Source organism: Microplitis demolitor, chromosome 5, assembly GCF_026212275.2.
Source record: "Microplitis demolitor isolate Queensland-Clemson2020A chromosome 5, iyMicDemo2.1a, whole genome shotgun sequence".
Classification (NCBI taxonomy): Eukaryota; Metazoa; Arthropoda; class Insecta; order Hymenoptera; family Braconidae; genus Microplitis; species Microplitis demolitor.
The window spans coordinates 2,577,664-2,601,697 of record NC_068549.1 but is presented as its reverse complement, the minus strand read 5'-3'; the positions used below and the strand labels follow the sequence as shown (position 1 = coordinate 2,601,697).

At 37.8% G+C, this 24,034-nt stretch overlaps 3 protein-coding genes across 3 annotated transcripts; 1 reads left to right on the top strand and 2 right to left on the bottom strand.

Moving 5' to 3' along the window:
- Window positions 1–23: 23 nt before the first annotated feature.
- LOC103577138 (HEAT repeat-containing protein 1) lies at window positions 24–7,180 on the bottom strand. The gene is made up of 3 exons (XM_008557661.3): window positions 7,004–7,180; window positions 6,758–6,876; window positions 24–6,261 (listed from the first exon to the last, which is right to left on the bottom strand). Exon 3 carries the CDS (start codon window positions 6,252–6,254, stop codon window positions 72–74), a length of 6,183 nt encoding a protein of 2,060 aa, XP_008555883.1. The 5' UTR covers window positions 6,255–6,261; window positions 6,758–6,876; window positions 7,004–7,180; the 3' UTR covers window positions 24–71.
- A 1,231-nt stretch (window positions 7,181–8,411) lies between these two features.
- LOC103577139 (2-oxoglutarate and iron-dependent oxygenase domain-containing protein 3) lies at window positions 8,412–9,939 on the top strand. The gene is made up of 5 exons (XM_008557662.3): window positions 8,412–8,653; window positions 8,713–9,150; window positions 9,220–9,373; window positions 9,445–9,571; window positions 9,663–9,939. Exons 1-5 carry the CDS (start codon window positions 8,538–8,540, stop codon window positions 9,815–9,817), a joined length of 990 nt encoding a protein of 329 aa, XP_008555884.1. The 5' UTR covers window positions 8,412–8,537; the 3' UTR covers window positions 9,818–9,939.
- An 89-nt stretch (window positions 9,940–10,028) lies between these two features.
- Window positions 10,029–23,077, bottom strand: LOC103577141 (fatty acid synthase). The gene is made up of 4 exons (XM_008557663.3): window positions 22,779–23,077; window positions 11,665–18,651; window positions 11,299–11,535; window positions 10,029–11,215 (listed from the first exon to the last, which is right to left on the bottom strand). The coding sequence occupies exons 2-4, from the start codon at window positions 18,544–18,546 to the stop codon at window positions 11,114–11,116; spliced, it is 7,221 nt and encodes a 2,406-aa protein (XP_008555885.1). The 5' UTR covers window positions 18,547–18,651; window positions 22,779–23,077; the 3' UTR covers window positions 10,029–11,113.
- Window positions 23,078–24,034: the final 957 nt, after the last annotated feature.

Sequence of the window (24,034 nt, the reverse complement as noted above, 5' to 3'; positions counted from 1 at the left end):
ATAAAAATATTTTTTTTTCTAAATAAAATATATAAAATTATTTATTTATAAATTCATTTACATTCTACTGATTAAAAGTATTTTTGCAAAGGTTCCCCAAGTATTTCTTCAAGAGTTCTCACAGCATTCTGCGTCGCTTTTTCAACCTCTCGCTCTCCGTCTTCAAGCAATTCCGCGAGGAACGGAATGGTTTCTGGCAGGAACGGCATGAAATCTTCGCCCAATTTCCTGGCGATCTCCACGACAGCACTTAGCGCGGTGTTACGAACGTAAGACTCTTTGTGCTGAGTCTTCAGTAGCGTCTGGTAGACCAATTTTTTATGAAGCGAATCGTCTTCAGTAGCAGCAGCAAAACAGGCGACGCAGGGAACGATCAGTTCTCTCGCTCGAACCTCATATTCTTCTTTAGTTCCCATGGTGTTTTCAATCTGGTCAACGATCGGCTGCGCCAGTATTTCAAATCGCGCTTGATTTATAAAATTATGAGCGTCGTAGCTAAATAATTTATGCAGAGTCGATAGAATGGCTTCGACCAATTCAACGCGAGAGGATTCATCAGCAAAAGTATTGTCGCCTGGTTTATTGACGGCTGGATTGTTCTGGTCGAGCAGCAGAGCCGAGTGTTGAAGTAAGTGTCCAGCAAAGAGGACAAATAGGGACTTGAGTCCATCAGCGATGCTGGAGGACAACCGATAGAAAGTTATGTTCCGGTACTTGAATTCCGAGTCCCTGGCAGCCCAGTCATATAACTTGTAGTAAAAAGATCTGAATGTTGACTCGCTGAGTTTTAGTACCAGAGACACCAGAGCCTTGCCAGCGCTCTCTTCTACCAGGACAATAGTTTTCTTGAGTACTTCAGCATTTTCATCAACTTCCATTTCTTGGGAGCCACCCAACTCTTCACGGAACTGCAGGACCTTCAGGAAGAAGTCCGTCAGGTCACTAACGACTGCTCCGAGTCCCGCGGGTGTCAAAATTGTGAACGAGTCCGCCAGAATAGTCATCAGCTGCGGAATGTAGTGATAAGTTTTTTTATCAATAAATGACTCGTAAACTTCAGCGACTGTGCGCAGCAGAGGCGACATCCTGACATTAGTAGAAATCTTCTGGCAAGTGGCTTTCAGTTTCGTAACTATGACCCCGATTTTCGGGTGATCCGGGTCGGTGTACAAAGTATTGAGACGACATAACTCTGGCACCAGTTCGTCAAGGTAGCAGGACAAGAACTTAACGAACGACTCGACAATCTTCTGGAGCGCGCTGATGATACTTATGACGACGATGTCCGGGGACTCTTGATGGCAGTGACTCTTCAGTAACTTAATAATCGCCGGCATGAACTTATTCATCAAAGGAATCGCGTGGATACGCATCGTGCTGCTGAGTTCCGCGACACAAAGAACTACTGAACCGAGGAGAGGACCATCTTTGGCGGCCATGTACTCAGTTGACAGTTCAAGTACCGGTTTAAATTGATCCGGATGCTCGGAGGCTAAAAGTTTAGCTAATAGTTTCAAAGTAATCAGTGAAGTTTGTTGAACAACTTCCATCTCTTGGCTCAACATTTTCCCATGTTTGCCAACTATTTGTAGAAGTGGATCTATCAAAGTAATTAGATTTAGGTGATCCAGTTCAGTGAACTTGCGCTGCTGAAGACGGGCGTTCATTAGCTCAAGTATTTTACGTCTTACTGTGAGGAAATCGTGATTCATTAATTTCTTAACACTCAGTATGAATACTCCGTTAGGTAGAAGACCGTTTACTGCTGATAGAATGTCATAGAGGTTGTGCAGAAGGACTTTCCAGTATTTTTCCTTGGGCTTGCCCTGGTACAGATCAGCACTTTTTGAGGCGCTTTGAATAAGGAGTATCAGCTCGACAATTAATTTATCATAGCAGGGCCTGATCTTCATCGTTTCCTGGTCATCTAGTAGAGCGACTTTGTTGACAAACTCTGAGGATGACAACAAGACACTCAGGAACTGGACGATTGTGTATCGATAGTGACGCAGCTGTTTGGGAGTATTTTTAGCAACGTCAAAAATGTGTTCCTTTGGAAAAACAATCTGTCGTTTCTGTGAATTTTCCTCTATTTCGATGGGTAGAATCTTCATAAACTCGATTAATTTTACGCAGACATCGATAAGAGTTTTTGGAGAAAATTCTTGGGAAATAGTCAGGGCAAATTCGAGTCTCTGGGATGATGTCTGCTGGTCTTGAGGGTTTTTCCCCTGATTCAGCACGTGGCTCTCGAATGTCAAGAGGTAAAAAAGGTGAAGATGGTTCTCCAGGAGTTGCAGCAGTTTATTAAACAACGGGACTCGCCGGTGCTCAGGTATGTCGGGAAGAGACACCACGAAGATGCGGAGAATTGCGCAGGCATGAGTCTCATCGTTGGTGGCGTTGATTATCGGGACGACAGTTTCGATGGTTTTGGAAATAATCTGGATAGAGTATGCGTCGTCTTGACGCAGTACCGAGCTGCCCATGAATGTAAAGATCGGCATGATATTGTGCAGAGCTGTTTCAATGTCCGCGATCTTGAACAACTGAACCAGGACCAGCAGAGCATGATGATGTGTCTGGGGATTTTGCGAGATCCTTATGCACTGAGATATTAAATCGACCTGCTGATGGGCGTCAGATATCGGCAGACCTTTTGAAGCCAAATGATAAATTGTAGACAGCAGTAACTGGTTCGTGTACTCCAGCGGACTTTGCTCTTCAAAGGCCAGACATAGTCTTAGTAATTCAAATAAAACTGGCAGCAGAATCTCTTCATTGACGATATTTTCTGCTCGTTGAATAAACTCGAGTACAGTAATCCCACGTTTCCATTCACGAGTATTGATTATTTCCGGTCGTAAGTGGATTTGTTTCAAGCGCGCGGACCTTCGCTTGCGTGCTGGATTCATTGCTGAAGTGTCTTCCTCAGGTAATTTTGCTTCCTTCATTGTGCGAAGCTCATCTACCACCAGCTGAGCATCAATTTTTATTCTTTTCACGGCTCTATTAGCAGCCGCGACGATGGTCCCGATCTCACAATCAGTCACGATGTCCACTAGCTTGGCGACTATTTTTTTCTGGAGACCGGATGCTATTTTGCTGCATTTGTCAAAGAATATCTGGTCGATTTGCTTCAAAAGAACGATACTTGGTGACTTTGATTTACCTTCCAGAGGCACTTGGAGCTGGTGGGTGCTCAAGGCCTGGTCAAACAGCCGCCAGACACTTTCCTGCTTCAGTGCTTCTACTGTGATGCAGTTGAATCTCTGCAGAATATTACTCAGGGCGATCTGAGTGTAGCGTTTATCTGGACACTCCCGAAGCTGATCCAGCAGCCGTAGCCCCTTCGGAGCAAGCTCTTGGAGAACTTCCGGTCCGTTTACGTGAGTCAGTATCTCCAGAAGCTGCGCGGTGATATGAATCGGTACTTTGTCGTCCAAGATAGTGCTCAGCAGAAATTCCCGCGTATCCTGTAGTTTTTTACGGACTATTTTCTTGAACTGCGACTCGACATCCGGGTCTGGAGACAGCAACGAGTACAAAATAACCGGAAGTTGTTCATGGTCGATTCTGATTTCTGATTCTCTGTCGGAAATTTTATCCAGCAGAGTCGAGGGTCCTTCCATTGCGATATTGAATGTCTGTGATAGTCGTTTTAAAATACTCAGAGCTGCTATGCGGCATTTTTCATTAGGCCGCGCTAGTCCAATTAATAAATTACCGAAGAATGTTTTATCCTGGAAAATCCATTGGAATGAATTCGAATGATTTAACACAGCAAGAGCTATCTGGAGACAGTGAAGCGAAGTTTGGGGAGCGACTGGTCTTACGAAAAACTGCGAAAGGAAACGTAAGAGGTTTGGAGCAGTCGGGAAGTGACGTTGGAAGAATATTTTCAGACACCAAGAGTAGTGGGCTTTGTTCGCTGACGACGCAATGCCGTCGAACAAAATTTCAACGGTGCGCAAAATAAGCTGCGCGTGCTCCGGATTGTTTTCAAAGTCCAGCACTGAGTTTGACTGCAAGTCTAGTCGTCTGTGGACCATTTCCAGCACATAAGTACCAGCTTGCAGCGGTAAAATTTCTTTGGACGTAAGTTGAAGCGCTTCCTGAATTTTTTCTCCAGTCAGCTGGTTGCAGTTGGGCAGCGCGCGGACCTTGGGGTACTGCTTTATCATCTTAGCAGCCATTTCGATCACCTCCCGGGCTATTTTCGGCGACAACTTGCCCACGGGAACGCGGCAAACTGATCCCAGAAGTACCAAATTGAAGAATAGAGCCGTTGCGTCGACGTTGTCTGATAGTTTCATAGTAGAGAGAACATTTTCCGAGGGTGGCAGGAGTTCCCAGTTGAGAATATTGTGAAACGCGGCTGAACCAATTGATTCAGCGTCAGCTTGCGCCCCCACGTCATTTTTCACCATCTGCAAGTACTTATTTTTCTTGGCAAACGCAGAGTTGAGAATCTGCATGGCGATTTGTACTTCTTCATCGCGACTCGGAAACAAATATGGCAACGTAGCGATAAAAATACTGGTGTCATCTCCTTCGTCCCAGACGTCAAGTAGAATTTTCAAAGCTGGACGTGCCAGAGTGTGCCTCTTTTCAGTATGACATTGAGACAGCAGAACCATCAATTGATCTACAAGAACGTCTGAAGAAAAAATACTCTTGAGACGTTTTACCGGGAAGTTAAGAAGAGTCTTGACCACTCGGATATCATCGTCGTTGAATCTCTGGAGCAGCGAACTGTTCAGCAGCTCCTGGAATCCGTCACTGACACGGAGATTCTCTTTCGATAGCGTCTCCAAAGCCATTATTCTTTGCTCCGCGCTAAAATGATACAACCTGTTCAGTGTTTCCATGGACATTTTAGTCTGATGGGCCCCCGAGTGCCAAGACATCAAAAACTGAAGGACTTCTTTGGCTTCCAGGTCCTTCTCACTCTTAGCCATCAAGTCCTTGAGGTATTCGTCAAAACAAACTGGATAGCGGGTCTCAATAGAACCGAAAAACTGACTCAGAAACTGTTTGCCAGCAGTAGACAGAGTTCCTGTCGCTAGATTAGGCTTCAAAGTATTTTTTAAGATGACATCAATTTCCTTGTCATCAAAATTTATCTTTTGAAAGATTGCCGTGATCATGTCTTTAATTTTTTCAGCCTCCTCGGGGTTTTTGACAATTATTTTGATAGCGGTCTCGCACAAAAGAACTAAAAACTTTGAGGTATCTAATGTAGTAGCTCGAACTTTCATGGTTTCTTCGCAGAACCACGAGTGTTTCGCTGTTCTGGTGACTACTTTATCAGAAACAACAGTCAGTGGATGATACGGAGTATCGTAGACGGAGTAAACTAGCATCAGTACGTTGGTCCTGAGCTCGGGGGATGGATGTTTTAGAGCCTTGGCAAGTAAATGCTGAATTGTCTTGTCATCAAGACGGACTTTTTTCCATAACTGAGTGAGTACGAAGTAAGTACTTGCAGTATAATCAACAACAGAGCTGCTGAGACCATGTAAAAGTGCTGGAAGAAGGTGACTTACTTGGACTTCACTGATGTCTTTAGCTCGATCGATAGCTCCGATTACTCTGGTCGAGTAGAAGGAGTACAAAGTGCTCAGTCGATGTGCTTCCTGCCCATAGGTTTCCGTCGCCGTCACCACATGGCTGCAGAGAAGGTTTAGAAAACTGTTGTCACACGCCAGCCGGTTTGCGACAGTCAGAGAAGGCAGCGGAACTCCAGGCTTCTGTATTGGCTCCAGCCAGTGCCATTTGTCAGCAGGATTCGTCAAGTCCACGAGCTGAAGGGCTCTGACGAAGATTCTCGTGTCATGATACGGCAGTATCAGCAAGACAAATCCGTCTTTGTTGTACTCGTGGATGTGGAACCTACGGATTAGCCATTCCAGTGTCTTGTGCGCGGTATTTAGCAGAAAGTAAGGCGACAGATACATCAGGAACTTGTTGATCGTGGCGTCCAGCTTCTTGTTCTCTTTGCTCGTGTACATGGCGCGCTCAAATTTCAGCGAACTTGGCGAGAAGAAAATCGGCTCGAACTGTTGGAAGACATCGGACTGTTTCAGGAGCTCGTCGAACCCGCTCTTACCGATTTTAAAAACTTTCTCTCGGTCTAGATTCGCAGCTTCCTTCGGATCGAACAACAAACTAGGACGTTTTTTGTCCTGCAGAAGCAAAGATGTTTGTGGCGCTTCGAGTTTTTTTAATTGGGCTGCGAGTGACGTCGGCATTTTGTATCTAAAAAAAAAATTATTATCGTTACAACAAAATAAAAATTCAGGAAAACCCGACCCCAGTCTCTGTAAAAACTAATCCCGTAAAAAATTAATTTCTATAAATATTCATGCCGCGAAAAAGTTTGAAATTTTTTCTCTGTTTAAAATTAATTAATTTCACATGGACGTTAATATTCACATGATTACAAATAATTGAAGCAAAACCTCGAATGAAAATACAATTTAATTAATTAATTAATTAAAAATATATTCTACGTAATTAATGAAAATATTTATGAGTGTAAATGTAATTGGAAAGTGGGAATTTTTTAAATTTTTGAATACAGAAATAAAATGTAACGTATTGAGACCAATGAAGAATCAGTTCGCGCATTTTTTTAAATTCCATTTCTTTAATTTATTTATATAAAATTCATAAATGGTCTCATGTCTGCTACATTCACTCATAAACATTGACTAGAATTTAAATTTAAAAAATTTTAAAAATCAATACTCACTTTTTTTAAAAAAAACTTCAATTAGTTTTCGATAGTCGAGTTTATGAGTCTTGATGTTCCATAAAAATAATGAATTTGATGGAGTAAACGACCGGTTCAGTCATTAATTTATTTAATCACTAAAAAATATAAATAATTTGTTAATCAAAAAAAAACATCGGAGCCGGTAATCAAGGATTTAAACTCCAATTCTAATTAAAAATAAAATAACCGGAAATACTCATAACCTAATTATTAAAAACTTACCTCTGAATAACAATCACTTGAAACTCAAAAATGACCTACTAAATAAATAAATTTATTTAGTAGTTTGTTGCAATAACACTTAATTATTAACGTAATTATACGTTACGTATTTTTTAAATCCTTATTGCGTGGTAAATGAATAAAAATGCACGTGGTCGTGGTGCTTTAACGATAATTGTTAGCAATCACCTAGTTCTTATAAAAATAACTTGGCTGCATGGCGCATCGGAAGCTTGTTGATAAAGTAGTACTCAAATTTGATTTATTTTTCCCGCCATTGAGTAAAAATTATCAACAGCTCAAAGCTGAGTTGCAGCACATTTCGGAATGCACTCTTATAAATTATTCTTATTAAGTAAATTAGAGTTAAAAAATTAATAAATGATTTTTTTTTCAGAGTACATTTATTTTTCGACTTTAACTCAGCATCAAATTTCAAAATTGAAATTTAATAATTTGATTTAAATTTATTTGTGTAAATAATTATATTAATTAGACTAAAAAAAATGCTCTAAATTTATTATTTTTAATTAATAATTTGTTAATTATTCTGATTACTCACGCGGTAAATTTAAATTTTCGAAAAATAAATTATCAGAAATTGGAGAAAAATTAAAAATCGTAAGTCAAAATAAAATGGCGGCAGAATATGACAGAAAAAATATAAAATATTAAAAAAAAACACTTGAGTGTTTGAACAAACCTTGGCGGGGAAATAATGTGCAGAAGGGTGTCCTAATACACTTGGAGATTTGATTTAAATTGCTCCAAGTGTATTGCAGCTAAAAAACATCACTTAACTGCTATTTCTCCACCAGACGATGCCAGATGAGTTTGCTCAGGAACTTGGAAGATATCAGCATCAGCCATCAGCAACACTTTACACTAGCACTGAACACTCAACACTTTACGCTAGCACTAAACACTCAAGATTTAACTACACCATTGATACTTTACACAATTTAAATTAACAAAAGATAAATTTTACTATCACTGCACAATTTCACACGACGCCACTGCAATACTTTGTTTCAATTCGAACGTAAAGAACAATCTGGACTTCTACTGCCATTGTCGTTGATACTGACTGCCGCTATTGGATCGCTAGTTGATACAAACCAATCGACGAATCGACTTTACGATTCTCTCGCCCCCTTCCCCCACTTTAGCAAAAATTTGAACTCTGAGTACAGCGACTGCAGTAGCGCCAACTAGGCGCGAAATTTAAAAATTAAAATTAAATAATTTCGTTAAAATTTATATATGTCAATAATGAATCAGACTAAAAAATATACTCGAAAATTTTTATTTTTATCAATAATTTATTAAATATTCTTATCTAGAATACAGCTGCTCGCAGCGCATTTCGAAATACACCCTCAGGACCCTCAGCTACTTGGAAGAAGGGAAGGTATAAATAAATGCGCGAGGTTATGTCTTTATCAGTTTACAAACAGACATCAACGAACTGTCAGAGAAACGTCAAGTGCAAGAACGAATTCGAATCCGTCCTTAGATCTTAGGCCAGAAAAATATGACGCAGGAAGATAAAAAAGTGAGACAGAGAGACGTTACTAAGGGAAAAAAAGTTGAATCTTCTAAAAATGATGATAAGAAAGACACTCGAGAGGATGATACTCCAGTGGAACCGTAAGTAAAATAAATTCTGTCAAAAGATATAGCGCCCGATTTAAAATAAATTTTTTTAGGAAATTTGGGCCTAGAGTATCATTTCCTTATCAGAAAGTCTGGTCGCGATGTGTGCTGATCCTAGGAGTCCTGCTAATTGTCTGGTACAACAGTAGACGTGGCAAGGAAGTGTCATTTGCGCGACAAAAAGACATTCTCTTAAGTAGAACTCAGAATTTAGATTGCGCTAATGACTACAAAGCTGAGATGGCCACGTACCCAGGCTGCATGCCTGAGAAATGTGGCCGCGTTGTCACTGATAAGCTGGTATCTAACACCGAGACTGACGTGCTGTTAAAAATAGCTCTCAATGGAATGAATCTAGGCGGTTCTGATGGCGGCGCTACTATCCTAGACCTCCACTCTGGAGCTCTGAGCAAAGGAAAAAAATTCATTGATGTCTACTCACTCGAGCAGGCTGCTAAAATATTTAATCCTGCAGACTTCGCTATTTACAAGCAAGTTCTAGTTGGACTTATGATTATTTTAATTATTTATGGTACTGACTTTTATTTATTTAATTACAGAGTAGTTAAGACGAAGATACAACACGCAGTAGCGCATCACTTTGGTGTCGATGCTGATAAAATTTATCTAACGAAGCCAACATTTTTCTCCCGCATAACCAACGTCTCTGCTAAAACTACTCACGATGAGTATTGGCATCCGCATATAGACAAGGTTCAGCTTTTTATCCTAAATTATTGTTATTATTTTCATGTTTATGTTAAAAAAAATTAATTCTGTTTCAGGAGACGTATGAACATTTTAGTTACACATCTCTCTTGTATTTAAATGACTTCGGACGTGATTTCGAAGGCGGGAGATTTATTTTTATTGATAGTAATAACGTTAATTCTACAGTTGAACCCCGCAAAGGTGAAAATACATTCAACTTTTTTTTTTTTGAAATTAGTTAGAGCTACGAAATTATTTTAATTAAATTGAAATATTGAATTTAAAATTACAGGAAGAGTATCAATGTTCACATCAGGAGGAGAAAATCTCCATGCAGTTGAACCCGTGACTTCCGGTACAAGATACGCACTCACAGTATCATTTACCTGCAATCCCGAAGCCGGGATAACGGATCCCAGTTTAAAGACTTCTAAAAAACGCACATGAGTCAGCCAGATAACTTGACATATCAATCAGTATTCATCCAAACTTGTTACCTTGATATTTATTACTAAATAAATAAGGAAAATGAATAAAAAATTACAAAATAAAGTAATATAAAATTGGGACATATTTTTTATTACATTTATACTTAATAATTAAGACCATTAAATTGTGGCGGTCCCAATCGTGTCTTAAAATTACAATTATAATATTTATTTATTTTAGTATTAGTATTTATTTAATTAGTATCAGTAGTATATATTTATTATGTGGTATATAGTAGTAGTATGTTATGAAAAAAATTAGTCATACATTTAAGAACACACCTGCTAATAACAACAGACGATAATTACGCTAAATCACAATAAAATCAAGGCGAATTCATCATAATATATAGATATATATGTATATATTTATGTATATCAATATATCTATAAGGTCAAAGAAATGTTTTTAAAAAAATATAAAGAAATATTTTTTACATTATAAAGAAGTATATTACAAACTTTAACGTTAACTTACATTTGAAAATTTAATATTTTAAAAAACGATAATCAATTTAAACATTTTTAATAATAAATAATATGTGTAATTATTATTATTATTATTTATTAATATTTAATGATTTATTTCCTATGCAAGTATTCATTATGTGATCCTCGATACTCTCGTGAGATATGGCGGTCAATATAATGATAATAAATACAGTGACCCATACAATTTAAAAATCCCGCCCTGTCCACTGAGCGAAATTTAAAAATTGTATGGACACTTTACTTATGCAGTACAACAGATTAATCGTAAAAATTAAATGCTGATGTCTTTACTTTGTAATAATGAAAAAAAATACATATATAAATATATATATATGTATGATAAAAGGATGAACTTATTCTAGGGTCGATGGCTTGGTTTGATGAGGAGATTCTCGCGGTTGTTTTTATACATGATCTTGGTTAGAATACAATTTAAAACTTTTTTATTTTTTCCTATCAAATCAATCACAAAAAAAAATAAAAATATGCACATGTAGAAAATTAAAAAAGCTATAGGTGCAATTTTTTTTTTTTCGTAATTGATTTGATAAAGAAATCAAAAAATTATTAAACGTCGAGTAACTAGGTATCGTTTTTATACACGAGGGATTGAGTTGACGGATTTAAAAATAATTATTTAGTTACTTAATTAATTTAATTATATTAATTTAATCTATTTTTCGTGCGGGCTTTGTTTTTTAGTTTCTTTAGTTAAACTTTGTTTGGAATGATTTTCACCTGTCAGATTTATTGACCTTATGATTTACGCGCTTAATATGTCTGCCATTTTCTTTAGACTGTCGCCTGTCATAATTGTCCTGTGGTTGCCGTATACTTCTTCTACTTTTACATTCTTATTGCAGTACTGAAATATAAAAAATATTTATTTATTTCAATCATTACTCACTTTTTTTTTTAAAAAAAATTTTTTTTAATGTCGATAATTACCTCAGCTAGTCCGTAGTCGCGACTCAGCGACATAAAACTGTCTGATGATTTAATTAGGGTAACAACACCATTGAATTTACCCGCCGGTCTGTACATATTGGCAGCATATAATTTTTTGAAGAACAATACACCGGCTACTTTAAGATCCTCGCCTTCGAAAGGTGTGGGTCCAATAAGTTCCAGCATTTTGTCCATCATTTCTTCATGACTTTCTATGTCTCTGAGGGTAGCGTACGCCTGTAACAAATAAATTACATTATTATTTAATTTTATTATTGTTATGACACTGAAATAATTTTTGAATTTCTTTAAAAACGATAAACTAACTTTCGGATAATATTATTATTTTAAAAATATATAATTTACCTTGATAAAGTTGACGTCTGCATTTAATTGTCTTACGAAGAAAGCAAGGGCTTTACGTTCTCCATCAGCCTCGAGAGTTGAACCAGATTGCGTCGCATGTTTGCCAATAGTTTGACTGTGTTTGTTGACGTAATCTGGAGATCCATCAATTAAATTAAGTGTCACTGATTCACCCTGATTTTCAAGCTGCAGGGCCATTTCGAAGGCGACGCAGGCACCAAAGGAGTAACCAATTAATGTGTAGGGTCCTTTCTTTTGGATTGACTTTATTTGTTCGACGTAAAATTGAGCGAGATCCTCAATAGACTCTAAAGGTGCGTCTTTGATACACTGTAGTCCGTAGACGGGTCTTTGGAACATGACGGCGAGACTCTTCATGTTTGAAATCGTCCCTTCGATCGCGTGGACGAAGAATATCGGCATGCCGGTTATTTTGTCGCTGTTTAACCGCAAAACTGCTTCATAAGGTACGATTTCAGATCCCGAGCACTGGAATAACAGCGAGTCGTCCATCTGATCTGGACTACGTGGTGATCGTGGAGATCCAATTTTGCTTGGTGAGTTGGTGCGGGACGCAACTTCTTCGCCTCCATTGGCGAGAGTCGTAAGTGTTGCGAAAGTAAGCCCGCGAATTTCTTGAGCTGATAAAACTAAATCGTAATTTCTCTCGAGAGTTTGTTTAATCTCAGTGCCCATCAGTGAGTCCATTCCCAAGTCTGCGAGACTGCTGGATTTGTTGACTGTCTTTACGTCCTTGATACCCAGGATGTGGGCAACGGCTTCGAGAATACTGACTTGACTTCCGGCGTCGCCGAGTTTGTGTTTGTCGGCGAGCACCATTGAGGCCAGCACCGGGTGAGGTTGTTGGAGGAATGTGTCCATGGTGGCGAGACAACTGGACATTCTTTGAGGCAAAGTACCACCGACTTCAGTATCATTGTTGCCCATGGTCTCGAGAATTAGACCAACGTCGCCGATAGCTCCCCATTGGATAGCAAGACCTGGAAGTCCATTGGCTTGTCTTTGTTCGCAGATTCTCTCCATAGCTGAGTTGGCGAGTCCGTAATTTGTCTGTCCGGCATTACCACGTCCACATGAGACTGATGAGAAGACAACGAAGTAGTCGAGTGCTGGGCACATTTTCCGTGACGCAGTGTCCAGGTTCTTGGTACCATCAATTTTGGGAAGTGCTACAGCTTTGAAGTGAGCTTCCTCTTGGTTTTCGATCAACGCATCGCGTAGTACTGCTGCTAAGTTAAATATACCACCAACTGGAACATTTTTACTTGACTCAGCGATCAATTTCTCAGCGCCCTGGGGTGTTGTGACATCAGCAGTGGAGATAAGAACGTTGATGCCCATTTCTCGCCAGCGACGGACGCAAACTGACTGGTAGCCAGTTCTGATACCCGATCTAGATGTCAAAACGATGTGTTTAGCGCCGCGAGTGATCATCCAGTTGGCGAGTTCTAATCCGAAACCTCCGAGCCCTCCGACGAGGACGTAGCTCTTGTCTGGACTCATGTACGTACGTGGAATAGCTGCCACTGTCTTAGGACCAGGTTGGGCGATTCCACGAGTCTCTTCGTCGCGGATTTTCAACAAAACTTTACCAATATGTTTACCACTGGCCATGTATCTGAATCCTTGTTCAATCTGTTGCTCGGAAAATACTGTAGCGGGCAAAGGTCTCACAGCGCCATTGGCAATACCTTCAGATACCAATTTAACGACTTCCTTCTTCTCAACGGAGTCAGTTCCAAAGAGTGCGTCCAAAAGAATACCATGGAAGCTCGTATTCTTCAAGAAGAATGACATTCCAAGACCAGTATTGTTACTCAAGTCAAATTTACCGATCTCCAAAAAGCGCCCGTCCTTAGCAAGACATCTTACTGATGCCTGTAATTTCTCTTCAGCAAGTGAGTTCAGTACTACGTCAACACCTCGGCCTTTGGTCTCAGTCAAAATCAACTGCTCAAAGCTAGTGTCACGAGAATTGCCAATATTTCTGTCCGTTAACTGAGGGAACGTCTTCTTCAAGAAGTCACGTTTGTCTTGGGACCCAACTGTCGTGAAAACTTTGCATCCAGCGTGCAACGCAATAGCGATACTTGCCTGTCCAACTCCTCCTGAACCAGCGTGAATCAGAACACTTTCACCAGGTTGTAGTCTTCCACGTACAAATAATGCGTAGTAACTCGTGGCGTAGCAGACAGGAATCGTTGCAGCTTCTTCGAGACTCCATTTCTCAGGAATTTCCCACATGAAACCTGGATCAGCTAAAACCGTCGTAGCGAGACCACGTGCTGCCACCATTCCCATAACACGCCTGCCTTTGCTGTCTCTTCCAGCGAACTCCAGACCAAGAATACAGTCTTGTCCAGCCAAATCACCTGGCAGCGCATCCGGAGGAAGCTTTCCAGTGGCCAACATAATATCACGGAAATTAAGTGGCGCATAATAAACGTGACAGAGCTCGCTGTCTGGGTATTTTTCCGGTTGATAGAAACTCAGTGGGCCTTCAATCCACCTCAGACTGTTCAGATCACCACGCGTGAGTGCGTTTATGTATGCATGCTCTACTTGTAACGATGAAACGTCAGTCTGTGAATCCATGCGCAAGTGGCGGTAACTTCCCCACTGGTTGCCTTTCAGTACATTTGACATCAATTGCTTGTCCAATTGTGATGAGTAGAAAACATTTGAAAGCGAAAATTTAGGCGCGTTTTTGTCTTGAATGAATACGTATCGCGCATTCTGACCTCCGGCTTCACGACGAATACAAGTCATCAAACCGATCAAACCAAGTAATTCTTCGCCTTGAGAGACCAACAATATTTTTTGGTTTTCGGTCTCGGATTTTTTCAAAGCTGCCTTGACGCCTTCTAACCACGAGAAATTTTTTTCCGTTATCTGGATAATTATTGGCTCGGACTTTTCTTCAACTTTTTTCAACAAAAGATAAGATTTGCCGGGGGATGTTTGGCTAGCAGCCAACACGAGTCCTGAGTTTTTCAGATAAGATTTCTGAGGCGTACCGGTCTCTTCTAGGATAACAAATCCGCCGGGTTTGATAGATGCAGCGAGGTTGGTCAGCGCTGTGGCGTTACCGTTGCTAAGAACGTCTGCGCCGATAACGAAATGAAGATCTTGACCTACTGGAGTTTTAGATACATCTTTAGCGATGGTTTTGATGTCCCACTGTTCCAAGTTTGCCGTGTAATTCTCGGGGGATGTCGTGGCCACTTGAAGATCGGCACTGAGAGCAGGTTCCCCAAAGAGAATGTCCATTACAGTGGGAGCCAGAAGAGCCTCGGCGTTTCTCTCACCAGCAGCTTCGACTCCTTTGACTTTCATCACTCCCAAGTTCTCGATGATGGTCTGAAGTAAAACGGTCAGAGCGTGAATGCGGGCTTTGGTTGGGTCTTCGACGACTCCTTGAGGGTTTTCGTACGGAATGAAGACGTATCTCTCGTGCTTAGGAGCCGCTTGAGTCTGTTGTCTTCGTGGAGCTAAAGAAGCTTTCATGCCACGCATTTCCACGCCCCCGGATTTGATGATACCGATGTCAGGATAAGAGTACACTTTGAACCCAGCTTCTTCTTCTAAGCTCTCGGCAGCCTCAAGATGAGCGACAGGATTTATAGCCGCGTACTGAAGTCTCGTTGGCAGATAAAGATCTTTTGTATCCTTGCCCAAGATACTGAATTGAAGCATACAATCCATGAAAGAAATCCAATTATTGACCCACGCGAGCTCTCCAACCCTTCCGCGGTTATCTGATGACTTGATACCCTGGAAAATTCCATTGTAATCGTACCCACGGAGTCTTAGGTCTTTGTAGGCATCACTAGTGTTCAAATTAAGTAGATCAGACTCATTCTTTACTGCAGGAATTGGCAGGTTCAATTGATCTTTCTCAATATTTTCAGACTCGCGGATTTTTCCAGTCACTGCTGGAGATCCGCCTTCACAAATCTCGAAACCACCAGTTCCGTCGAAGATATTTATTAAAAATCTAACTGGGCCTTCTTTGGGCATAATCGTTGCTCTGTGGAACTGGACATCCTCCAAAATAATCGGCATCTTTTCGTAATCTTTACCGCGCAATTTAGCGAATGTTTTCCAGACAATAGCAAGGTATCCAGTAGCAGGGAATAAAATTCTTCCGTCGATAGTATGGCCTGCGATGTGTGCATGCTCTTCCTTGGATAAATCAATTTCTACAACAGTCTCACCAGATCCCCCAACTTTGCCTGAAAAATCAGCGACGTCCCATTGAACTGAGTGATCCCATCCGATGATAGAGTTGATCATTGGGGTACCCCGACCAACTGGGAAGCTGACTGGTGGATAAAGTTTGCTCAAGTCTGGCTGGGCACCTGAGTTGTAAAGTTTACCAACGTTGGTCAAGAAGAATTCCAAGTTGTTGCTGTGATCCTTCTTGTGAAGACCCACGTTGGTGACAGTCGGCGGCAATGAACGTCGGAGAATCGCTTGGAGTAGACAGTGAGGCGCTATTTCAATAGTGATAGCATTTGCGGGAACGTGTTTTAGTGCCTCTTGGAAGAGTACTGGGGACAGTAAATTGTTTACGTGATAAGCCGGCGAGCTGAGTTGAGCCAAAGGAGTTCCCCAAGCTGACTCGGGAATTGATGAAGAAATCCATCGGGATGTTCTTTGCTTAGGACTGGTGATAATATTTTCTAAGACTGACCGTAGTCTTGGACCAGCAGAAGCGATATATTTTGAGTGGAAGGCAACTCCTGAGCTGTTAACGACTTTTGCGAATATTTCTTCTCCTTTTAATTGTTCGACAAACTTCTTGATTGACTCGACGGGTCCTGACACAGTGACAGAGTCCGATGAATTGTGACAAGCGGGTGAAATATCTGCTGGACATTTTTTAGCGGCTTCTGCCCAGCTCAATCCAACGGCTGCCATTCCACCGGGCGGTAATTTTGAATCTTCGATACTCTTACCACGCCAGTAGGCCGCAAGAACTGTTTGCTCGGGAGTAAAAGTACCATCAGCATAAGCACAACCAAGTTCTCCTACTGAGTGACCGACAATACCGTCAGGCTGGATCCCAATCAAAGACAGAACATCCACCAAGGCCACTTGGATCGCCGCAATTGACACGAAGCTGTTGAGTACGCTCTCGAAAGTCTCGTCTGTTCCATTGAGGATCAAGTTCAGTAAGTCAACGCCCTCAGGTTTCAAAGCCTCGGCACAACGTCTGAGACTGCGTTGGAACACTTCGATGCCAAATAATTGTTTTCCCATACCAGCCCATTGAGTTCCCATGCCGGAGAAAATGTACCAGATTGGTCTCTGGTCCTGCGTCGACTGATACTCGTCAATCTCCTTAGCGCTTTCACTTCCCAAGATCTGGAATCCTCGGTAATTATGTCCAACAATATTATTTTTATGGACATTGTGTACAAGAGCAACAAACTCATCATCTTTCTGCTGCTCTTTTATTTTTTCCAAGAAAAGATCGCAAGCCTCATGAGTTCTTCCCGAAACGGCGACAATTTTCGGCACCTCGACATTCAGTACCGGTGGAATTTTCGGCTTCGGATTGCTTCTTAAAATAACGTGGGCATTTGCACCACCAAACCCAAATGAATTTATAGCAACAAGTCCGCCGTTCCAGAGCGTTGCTTTGTCAACAACTTGGATCCTTCCGTCATTCAGTGCCGGTATGTCTGGATTTGGAGTATTAAAGTGTAAGTTAGCAGGAATAATACCAGCTTCCATAGCAATCAGCATTTTGGCAATCGAACAAAGACCACTAGCAGGTTCTGAGTGTCCCATGTTTGACTTAACGGACCCCATGAGCAGCGGCGATCTGCGGTCTTTACAAAATAAATTAGCGATCGAGTTAACTTCCTGTGGATCTCCAACTTTAGTTCCCGTTCCATGTGCCTCTACATAAACTACTTCACGCGGATCAATATCAGCTTCAGCGTAAACTTCTCTCATCAACTGGTTCTGCATATCACCAGACGGATAAGTTATTCCCTGGACTTTGTAACCGTCGACGTTTATTTTGGAGTTTACAACTGTAGCGTAAACTCGCCGGGCATCACGTGCTTTCTGCAAGTAAATAACTACCGCAGCTTCTGCGCGTACATATCCATTTCCTGATTCATCAAAGGCTTTGCACTTGCCGTCAGGTGACAACATACTCAAGCGATGAAATTGCAGTGAACTGGTGGGCTTTAAAACTAAATTAACACCAGCAACTATCGCCGCATCACAGAGTCCAGTTCTCATAGACATGACTGCTTGGTGCATCGCGTAAAGTGATGAAGAACAAGCTGTGTCGACTGCAAATGACGGGCCAGTTAAATCAAACGTGTAAGAAATTCTGTTGGGAAACATGGCACGGCAGCAACCAGTAAGCCCGTACCCATTGACCATATCCGGATCAGCGGTCCAGAATTCATCAGACTCAGAGTCTGATACACCAACAAAAACTCCAGTTTTTGACCCGCGTATTTCAGTGGGATTTATACCAGCATCAACGATTGCCTCGTGTGTAAGTTCCAGAAGCATTCGCAGCTGAGGATCCATCACCGTTGCTTGCTTAGCATGAACTCCAAAGAAAGTCGCGTCAAAAGATGCCAAATCTTTGAGTTTTCCTGAACGTGCTGGCAAACCGTGAAGTCCTCGCGGCCATCGTCGCTCGTCATCAGTCACCAGATCTATTCCGTCAAATAAATTTCTCTTGAATTCTTCGATATTTTCCGACTCCGGCAGACGACCGGAGAAACCGGTAATTACAATCTCATTGTCTGCTGAATATGAAACGCCATTTGAAATCGATTGGTCGCGCATTATTGGATTGTTTACACTTTCAAACCTCGCTGGCATTTTAGTACGTTGCTTTTTTTTACGTTTACTTTTATTGTTTTTCGTGGTTACTGTTTTTTATTTTACCGCAGACTTATCAGACGTTTTAACCTCGTGGACAGTAGGCTGTAACATAAAATATCATTCATTTATTAATAGAACATCTTAATAATTATTTAAATAAATTAAATATTTTCAGTTTACTTCAGCGACTTGAACAACTGCCGAAGTAGCCGAGTAATTAAATAAATAATTGCACTAATTATTTTTACGTCAACTTATATATTTAACCGTTTATTAAATTTTGTGAGCGAGGTCGTTATTGCTAAATATTTATTTATTTTAGCTTTTCGATAAAAAATAAAAAAAATAATAAATAGTTAATGGCCAATAGAAGAATGTGTATGTTTGTATAGAAGCAATAATTGCATAAAATTGGTTTAAGTCACTGGTAAAATCCAATTGTGATTACTCAATTAAACTAGACGTCGTAATAGCCGTGACCTCGGAGCAATGATTGAAGCGCCGTTGACACTTGGGTTTTAAATATTATTATTTTATAGTTCAAAGGGCTAACATTCATTTATTTACTCAATAATATAGTTACTAGAAATAGATCATGGTGATTAATTTATTTTTATTGATATATTTAATAATATACAGAGAAAATTTTTTATTGGCTCGAGAAAATATTTTTTATTTCAAAAAATTCTTTGGGTGTATAAAAATTTTTTGCGCAAAGAAATATTTTGGATCTTAATTAATAATGCAACAATTTTCTTGGTGAGAGTCAAAATTTATTACGTAAAAAAATTCATTTGTTGTGAAATAAAAAGAAATATGAATTTAAAAATTTGTAATTATTCGTGAATACTTTTAGAATACAATTAGTTTAATTAACATTGAAAATAAACAACTTAAAATTGACATATGATAAAAATGTAAATTACATTTATGTCAATCATACCGACCTTTTGAATAAATAATAATAAAAATAACAATAATTTTCTAACGTTGATTTGTAAAAATGAAATATTGGAAATAAAACAAAAAAAATACCGTCGCATGATCACGATTGGAATTGATATGCGCGTTATCAAATAAAAATATAATAATATTAAATAATATCGTGTGTAAGATGAAAAAAGATATTAATTTCAGTTACATCACCTTCTGCGGATAATCGTCACCTGCATGAACTCCAAGATTATTTTTCGATTATTTATTACATACTTTAATAAATAATTTTAAAAAAATAATGATAAAAAAATATCAATCCTCATATTTATTACGATAATTATTCAAATAACTTTATAGGAAAATGAATACTAATTATTTTTAGCGGACATTAATGTCCTCCCATTATTTATTTAAAGTCCATAAAATGTATTTTTTTTTTTTGGCTACAAAGTTTAATTATGTTAAAAGTCAATAAATTATTCATCGACATTTATTAAACTTCATTTTTTTAATTGAATTAATTACTGAATAATTAACAGGGAAAAAAAATTTCCAACTAATGTTGTTATTTTGTTACAGATATTTGTTTTATTTATTTAAAATACTCAATGTTTAATGGAGGTAAAAATAGCAGACAAATATTTTTGAGACCATATTCTACAAGATTTAAATTTTATATATTTTAAACTTTTTTTTTTTTAATAAAATTAATTACTGAATAATTAACAGGGATGAAAAATTTCTAATTAATTTTATTTTTTTTATTACAGATCGCGGAGTAAATCTGGAGCGGATGGATGTTTATTTATTTAAATTCCTCGGAGTAAAATTGACTTCTAAAAGGTCTTTATTGTCATATTAAAATTCCGAATTGGAATGCAGTTTTAAATAAAATCCGTAATCACTCCGAAATTTTTACAATCTATTGATTGATTTTATTTATTTCAAATATATAATGTTTAGCGGAAGTAAAAATAGTAGACAAATATTTCTGAGACCATATTCTACAAGACATAAAATATACTATTATATATTTCGAATATATAATAGTTATCGCAATGAATATGGTAACAAAAGCCAAAGAAAAAGAGTGAGGGAATCACACATGAGCCACGTGTGTTGTAAGCTTTGTAATAAAAATAAAATATTGATAGCGTCCGAAAAGATACGGTCTCAAAGAAAAAAAATATGTTTATCAATTTAAAACTTTATCGTGACGACATTCCAAGTATAAAATTAAAAAAAAAGCTGATTAAATAGCAAATGGGATAAATTTATAATTCTAATGCCGTGATTAAGTTTTGTCAAATTAGTAAGGTGAGTATAATTGACCGTCAATTAGTTTAAATGTTAATTACTGGCCGATAATGAATAATATTAAAATAATAGACCGTAGAATAAAATAAAATGAAAATTAGTGTGAGGTAAGAAGTAAATTGAATATTTAAGATCGATAGGTTTGAAATGTCTGATGGATTGCTGTTCAATAAAGTAAAATGCGAGTGTGAAACGAGGTCAAGTTCAATATACACAACAGCTGAGAGTCGTTCGATAACGCATGCGGATTTACTTCCTTTTTAATTATCATTTAACTTTAATATCGTGTTGCTTAAACTTAAATCCTACAGGTCACCACTACAACTGCTAATCAGATTTCACTGCAATGACAAATTATAAAACGTATTAGTATTAAGTTTAAGTGTTCAGGTTACTTGTCTTTAAGTACTTGAAAATTAATTAGTTACTTTACTCATTATTAGTAATTCCAGTAACTTAATTACTCACATGTTTATGAATAAAATCAAATTTAAAATCTGGATTTTATAATTATTGGAAATATTTTTAAATAATAATTCATTAAAATTTTGATACTGAAATAAGTCGACTAATAATTTTTTGAGTTTTTTAGAAATAATAAATTATAAAAAAAAATATTTAAAAAATTGCACTTATAGTTTTTTAAATTTTCTACAAATGGATTTTTTTAGATTTTTTTCTTTTGTAATTATTTTGCTAAAAAAAAATCCAAAATTTTTAATTGTCAGCTAACTTCATGATCATTTAAAATTAATCATTGCGACTTTTAAAAAAATTAATTACTATATTTAATCAAGTGTTCAAATTAAAAAAATTTTCTTACTTTTAAATCTACTCCAGTTTTTTTTTAATTAGAATATTAATGTAATTATTATGAATAATTGATAAAAAAAAAAAAAATAATTTTAAAATATGAATTTTTAATAAAAATTTGACTTGCAATAGCTGATTGTAGGTCGACAAAAAGGTGACACTTGCGTAATTATCTCATACATAATTTGTTAATTTAAAAAATAAAAAAAATATCTGGAAGAATCTCTAAGTGCATTGTAAGCAGATACTTTATATACCAAGTAAACAAATAATATTAACAATAATGATAATAATGAAGGAAAGAAAAAAAAACTACTGTGTACTTAATGAGAAATATTTAAGAATAAATAGCGAACGCAAGGAAACATAATGCCAGAAAAGAAACAACACAAATACGCCCTTTGTCCTGCGGACCCTCGCTTATAACCATGACCTTGGAAAAATAGTAACCGGTAAAAAAAATAATAAAAATGTATGTAATAATATTTCCGTTAGCAATAAATCAATCGGAGCGAATATTTGAAAGTACAGTAGCAGTAATTAATGAATAGTCAGTCAGGCTTATGAACACGTGATGTCCGCGTGTTTTTTGTTCTTTTCGAATAAGTAAATTTTTAAGTACAATAGGTTACGCATTAAAAAATTAACTCACGTGGACGGATTTTTTAAAAATAAATTTTCGTATATTAAATTCCTTGGTTTGAATTTTTGAAATTTTCACCTGTAGATTTAAAGATAAAATATGAAATATTTAACCAGCAGTTAATACTTATGGTTAATTACTGGTATTAAAATAAAATATTAAGGATTAAATATAAAATAAAAGCAAAACCGGAAGTTTCTAGTGGCGTCTATATTTCTAACGTAAACTGATGCGTCACACACGGCATTACCGTTTGGTTTGTGACGCTTCAAGTACTCAAATGTTAGTGGATTTTTTAGCAATCGAACATATCAATTTATCATTACACTCCATTACAATAATTGTTATTGAACTTTAATTGAATAATGTTCAATAATTATCGGCAGCAATTATCAATTTATTGCTGGTGAATCAGGATAGTAAATTTATTTCTAAAAATTAAATGAAATAAAAAAAAATAAATTTGAATTAGTTGGGTGAATAATTAGAATTGAGTGAAATAAAAGTTATGAAAACATACCTAAAACGTGGATAATCCTGAAGAGTTAACCAATGGACAATAGAATTGTAATTATCGGTTTTATTTAAAATATAAAATATAACACCGGTAATTATCAACAGCACCCGTAAGCTTGTAATAAAAAAGTAAACAGTTGTGGTAAAATAATAAAATGTATGTAAAAGTTATAGAGGTGAGGATGAATATTTAAAACAGTCAGTATATATAACGTAGCCAAAAAGTTCCAACGATCGAACTTCACGAGCACGTCGCAAAGGACTGGCTGGCGTTTGGTCGTGCGGGCATCTCGTTATTATTGAATTGGACCGGCCCGTGGTCTGACATCACACCATGTGGTGCTGGCCAATAGGAGTTTAGTTTTTCCGACGCGCGTGCGCGCGTCTTCCAGGTTTCGTGCTCCCGCGCATCAAACACTTGATACCGACCGCGCAACTGCGTCCCTTCTGTTGTATTTCATCTCCAACAAAACATTTTCCATCATCAACATCCAGCTCTGTGACATCTAACACTTGGACTACTACCGTCTAGACCTGATACACTGATAGACACAAATATGCTTGAAATACTGAAGTACTGCAAAAACAAACGGCACTTTGTTATAAATATTTTTGTTTTCACTTTAGAGCACGTGGGCAACACCTTGAAATGAATGATTTTTCACAGCTATCCTTGGGGGTTCAATTGTTTAAACAAATCATCCCCATCGAGGTCTTCATTGATAGTCAACTCCCGTCATAAGCCTGGTCTAGGGGACGCAGGGAAATTTTTATTAGAATTTCAGTCTTCCCACTACCGTGCGTTTAGTTTTGTTCCCGACTACCGGTTATAAGCCTCTTATTTTATATAATTTTAAACTTCATATTAACATTTTGTCACATACGCGACTATCCCGATTTTCCTGGTGCTTATGGCGCTAAAATAAATACTTATCTTTTTACACTAATAATAATTATAATGAAAAAAATGATAATGATAACGGTATTGATTACAGTAATGATTAAAATAATAATTTTGTTGATCAACTTAATGCTCAATAAAACTTTTAAATTGTAACAGAAGCTTTTAATATAATTCATCATTACAATTATCAACAATAAATTATATTTTACTTAATAATGATTAAATTATTATCCGCGAAAGATAGACAGTAAATTTTCATCATTAATTTATCTATTTTTCCTGTTGTTAGTTTATAATTTAGAGAATTTTAACGGAGGCTTATAACGGGCTCTCTGGTACGAAACTCCTTAGAGTGG

Excerpts from the sequence above, each read along its gene's own strand:
- LOC103577138 (XM_008557661.3), bottom strand. The coding sequence starts at position 6,254 with ATGCCGACGTCACTCGCAGCCCAATTAAAAAAACTCGAAGCGCCACAA.
- LOC103577141 (XM_008557663.3), bottom strand. The coding sequence starts at position 18,546 with ATGCCAGCGAGGTTTGAAAGTGTAAACAATCCAATAATGCGCGACCAA. Across the intron at positions 11,536-11,664 it reads CAGACGTCAACTTTATCAAG|GCGTACGCTACCCTCAGAGA; the intron begins GTAAATTATATA and ends TATTTGTTACAG. Across the intron at positions 11,216-11,298 it reads GCGACTACGGACTAGCTGAG|TACTGCAATAAGAATGTAAA; the intron begins GTAATTATCGAC and ends TTTATATTTCAG.
- LOC103577139 (XM_008557662.3), top strand. The coding sequence starts at position 8,538 with ATGACGCAGGAAGATAAAAAAGTGAGACAGAGAGACGTTACTAAGGGA. Across the intron at positions 9,151-9,219 it reads GCAGACTTCGCTATTTACAA|AGTAGTTAAGACGAAGATAC; the intron begins GCAAGTTCTAGT and ends ATTTAATTACAG. Across the intron at positions 9,572-9,662 it reads TACAGTTGAACCCCGCAAAG|GAAGAGTATCAATGTTCACA; the intron begins GTGAAAATACAT and ends TTAAAATTACAG.